At 33.0% G+C, this 4,891-nt stretch overlaps 1 protein-coding gene across 1 annotated transcript; it reads right to left on the bottom strand.

Annotated features, from left to right (window-relative positions):
- Positions 1–994: 994 nt before the first annotated feature.
- On the bottom strand, positions 995–4,067 carry LOC107475046 (NADPH-dependent aldo-keto reductase, chloroplastic). Its single transcript, XM_021135594.2, has 7 exons — positions 3,765–4,067; positions 3,617–3,667; positions 2,574–2,650; positions 2,396–2,483; positions 1,936–2,211; positions 1,493–1,735; positions 995–1,334 (listed from the first exon to the last, which is right to left on the bottom strand). Exons 1-7 carry the CDS (start codon positions 3,882–3,884, stop codon positions 1,248–1,250), a joined length of 942 nt encoding a protein of 313 aa, XP_020991253.1. The 5' UTR covers positions 3,885–4,067; the 3' UTR covers positions 995–1,247.
- Between the last annotated feature and the right edge of the window lie 824 nt (positions 4,068–4,891).

Below are 4,891 nucleotides of genomic sequence, written 5' to 3' on the forward strand. Positions count from 1 at the left end.
ACAACACTATTTTTGTCCATTTCTAAAAAAAAAAAAAAATAGTCATATAAAACAATAGAAAGTATCAAATAAGTCTTTTAAGAGTGTAACAATGGACTTATAGGTCCCGAATAATTGTAACATTCAGCAAATTTCAATGATAGACTTCCACTCCTTCCTCATAGACAAGTTCATCACAAATCTTTGATTCCGGTTGTTTTTTTTAGACAAGTATTTATCTGAAGTTATTTTAGTACTAAGATAAAACATGTGCACAGAATATATGGTAAAAATTGAAATTAAAAGTTGCCACAATTAAAATATCAATTATCATGTAAAAAAGTATCAAGTCCTTGAAAAATTACAATAATAGACTTGTAGGTCCTTGAAGAATTGCAATTACTTATAAGTGCTCTAACATTTGTTTATGAAGCCATAAATTCATTATCTTATGTGTGGTACAACAATAACAGAGTTGAATTTTACTCATGCACGAGAGGTTTATTGATGGTAATGGATTCTTGTTCATGAAACTTATGGTGTTTATAGAAATCCAGCAGAACTCTGAGATGGTTATAAATTCCACTGTTTTAGAATAGAGCATTATATGCAGCATTGTAGTGGTTATAAATTCCACTGTTTTCGAATACTGTTGTAATTGATGATAGTGCATAAGTAAAAAGAAATCTAGACTAGTTTCTTGTCCATGTAATGTTTCCTTTCAAATTGTATTATATGTTGTCTATGCTTGAAAATTGGTTTCTTATGCAAAGCAAGTTTAATAGAAGTGATTCTTGCAATTCAAATTCCATTTAAATCAGTGCAATGAACTGAAATGTATAATAGCACAAGAAGCAATTTAAGAAAAATTCTAATTCCTTAGGGATGTCATTTGAGTTATATTCTGTAACCAAGAGGAAAACAAATTAGATTAGTTAATTAGATCATGTTATTTGAGTAAACTCTGAGATAATAATCTACCCAAAAAATGATGTAATGAAGATTTTGAGCAACATAAACAGACAAAGTTCTTATTGTATTAATCAATTACATGAATAAAAGGACATTACAAAACTATCGGTCAATTTGTAGCAATACATAAGTAAATTATTCTAGGTATCTTGCTGAATTATTAACCAAGAACAGCACTACCCTGAAACCAACATAATCAAATCACATTCCACTTGTAGTGTTGGATACTAAATAGACCAATGACGGAAACAATCTGAGTGTATCTCTGTAAACGTCGCAATGCAGTTACATTTCGCTCACTGTTCGCCATCCCAGAGTTCTTCAATGGTCTTATACTGGCCATAGGTCTCATTAAAAAAAGCAGTACCCTTGATTAACCTCTCCTGGACAAATAAATTTCCTTGAGTCATTGGGGAAAAAAAAAAAAGAAGCTTTCTGCTCAGTATACCAAATAAAATAGAGGAAATAATAGGTAAAATAAACAACAAAACATGATATTTCGCTCAAGAAATTATATACAATGCAATCAACAACAACTTGCCTGCTTAATCTCGGGGAACTTGGCCATGAGTTCTTCAGGAATAGACCAGTCAAAGACATCAAGATTTGCCTTGATTCTCTCTTCATTGGTGCTCTTTGGCAACACGCTATGCCCCATTTGTAGTCCCCATCGAAGGGCCACTTGTGCAGGTGACTTCCCCAATTTTTCCGCAACCATATTGACAACAGGATTCTTAAGGATGTCACTCTTGAGATTTCCAGGTGACCCCAATGGTGAGTATCCCTACAAGAGAAAGTCAATCATGTAGAAGGGCCTTTAGGGTTTAGGGCTATCATAAGTTTGGTTTTTGAGAGAAACAATCATTCTATCAACTTCCAAAACTATTTTCAACTGGCTCTACACAATTTCTAACATCGTGATGATTTTTGTGTGAAATAGGCTATTCTAAGTTGATTTATATATACAGCAATTGCTATACTTACAGATAAGTGAATTCCCTTAGATTCGCAGAATGCATGCAACTTTGGCTGCTGCAATGCTGGGTGCAACTCAACTTGGTTGACAGCAGGAGGCACTCGTGCAACCGCAATTAAATCTTGAAGCTTCTTTGAAGAGAAATTGCTAACTCCTATGGCTCTAGCCTTTCTGAAGTCGTATAGCGCCTCCATGGCTCTCCATGTGCTGGGTATGTCAGCTTGGTCTAGATTTTCAGGCTTGAATCCAACTGATCCCTTTTTAAAGCGGACTGGCCAGTGGATCTGCAGAGCACATCAGTTCAATTGGTTTACGGAAGGAACCAATGATCTAATCGACCTTTTCGTTATTCAACTCAGCATTACCATTATCCAGTACATTTTGTTGTGAAACCATTATTATGTATTCAGTTTCTAATCTTCATCCAAATTGCCAACATGAATTCAGACTGATAAACATAAGGCATACCAGATAGAGATCAAGGTAGTCAAGCTGCAAATCCTGCAAAGTTTTATCGAATGCTTTCGGCACATCTTCTGGGGCATGATCTGAACACCTGCAGTTAGTAGTCAAGAAATTTCTTCAGCCATCAAAGGCACACGTTTGCACCGACATAGAGCACATAATGTCAAAGAAGATAACAAACCAGAGTTTGGAGGTGATCCACAAATCTTCGCGCTTTACAACACCATCGTCAAACAACTTCTTGAGAGCTGAACCAATCTACAAACGCCAATATAAAACAGTTGTTTATGCCTAGTACTAGTCATCAACCTCCTAACTTGATAAATATTCCGTGTATTCATTCTTTCTCCTAGCCTGAGCTGACACCTCTCTATCCTTGGATACAATGTGGGATCCATCTAATCTAAATCTCACATCCATCCAAGGGTAGAGTGATATGTATCAGCTTGGCGAGCAACGCAGCATTGGGGACAAATAATAACTTCCCATCCTTTTTTCCTCTTAAAATCGAAATCAATGTACAAGATACTCCAAGACACTCCCAAAATGAGTAAATGATCAAATTCGTCCCTAAAAGATCATTCGTTTTTTAAATTAGTCCCTGAAAGAATTTTTTAATCAAATTCTTCCTTTAAAGATTTTAAGTTAATCATGTTAGTCCTTCTGTCACTTCCTTTGTTGATAGTGTCAAAATTCGCTAATGTGGCATGTTAAGTGACATCACAACACATACCTAAGAGTCTTAATTGACTATTAACATAATAAATTTATGAAATTAGACCAAATCCAAACCTAATTGAGGGGAGAACTTGAAGCATTAAAATCTATCAATTTGAGATTGATTTGATCTAATTTTATAAACTGATATTGTTAATAGTCAATTAGGACTATTAGGTGTGTGTTGCGATATCACTTAACGTACCACATCAGCAAACTTTGACGCTGTTAGCAATGGAAGTGACGGAATGACTAACATGACTAATTTAAAATCTTTAAAGGACGAATTTGATTAAAAAACCTTTCGAGGACTAATTTGGACAATGAATGATCTGTCAGTAACTAATTTGATCATTTACTCCTCCCAAAATCAATAGCTATATCATAAAACAACACACTTCTTCAATCATAATACTGCAGCAAAGGCATCTATGACCAAACATAAATAAGAAAAAAAATTAAATAATTAAAAAGAAGTATACTGTATTATCATGAATTTGTTATTACCTCTGCTTGATTGCCATAGGCTTGAGCACAATCAATATGTCTGTATCCAACCTAAACCAGCATCAAAAACACCAAAACCCTAAATTGAAGCATTTGAATTACATAACAGCAAAATCAACACTAAAAAATTTCTATAGAGTAGTTGTACCTGAATAGCAGTGGTGACAGCTTTGCCTACAACACCAGGTTCAGCTTGCCAAGTACCCAATCCAACAGAAGGAATCTTGGCCCCAGTGTTCAACTCAAAGAATCTAATTGCCTTTGCCATTGTTTCCCACCCCCTAATTCGATAAAAAAAAAAATGTCAGTTACAAGATTATGGAGTAGGAGTTATGAATGGACTTTTATTCCTTGTATTAGATGAAGTGTTGAAGCTGGAAGAAACTTATTTATAGAGAAAGAAAGGGCTATGAATGAAGTATGAACAAGAATAGAATTGGAAATGATTTTGTAGTTTGTTACTTCGTTTTTGTACACTTGTTCCTTTGTGTTTGGGAGCGTGTGGAAGTTGCTCTCTCTCAAAGATGATAATACGACCACATACGTCATCATCAACTCATGAGTTAAGATGAAAAGTGCAGTGCTAGAAGTAAATGACTAAATGGACCCTAAACTGCTGTTTTTATTCAGGAAAGTTTACCAGGTTTTTTTATTTAAATAAAAATATTATATTTTCCAATTTATTTAATAATATAAAAAATTAAATTTTTATGTATTATATCTGAATTATATTTTTCATATATAGGTATAAATATAGATAGGTTTTGAGAAAAAAATTACATTAAATATTATGTAAACATCTATTTTTAAGAACACTTTTATGTAGTAGTATATTTTTTAAATTTAATTATAGAGATACATCGGTTATAATTATATAAATCAATATCTTTTATATTTTTTATTTATATTAAAAAATAAAAACAAAAAAAATGGGGACTAAATCTTTAAAGTAGTTCTTGAGATTTATGTTATGCACAGATTTAATTTTAAAGTTTTAATTATACTATTGTAATTCTTAAGATTGAATTTTGGATATTATAGTGGTCATATAACTTTTTTCCAACAATGACTCAGGAACAAAGTAATGAGCTGAGACTCTTTTACCAAACTAGACAATGACGAAACCATGTTTCGTTTTTGGGGTCCAATCAAAACAGAAATAATATCATTATAGCGTGTGCATTTGTACACATTTTGATTGGACGTTTCTGTTTTAATTTTGTACCAAAAAAAAATAACATCGTTTCACAATTGGGATTTTTCATTTAAATAAAT

This window comes from Arachis duranensis, chromosome 2 (genome assembly GCF_000817695.3).
Source record: "Arachis duranensis cultivar V14167 chromosome 2, aradu.V14167.gnm2.J7QH, whole genome shotgun sequence".
NCBI classification, from domain to species: Eukaryota; Viridiplantae; Streptophyta; class Magnoliopsida; order Fabales; family Fabaceae; genus Arachis; species Arachis duranensis.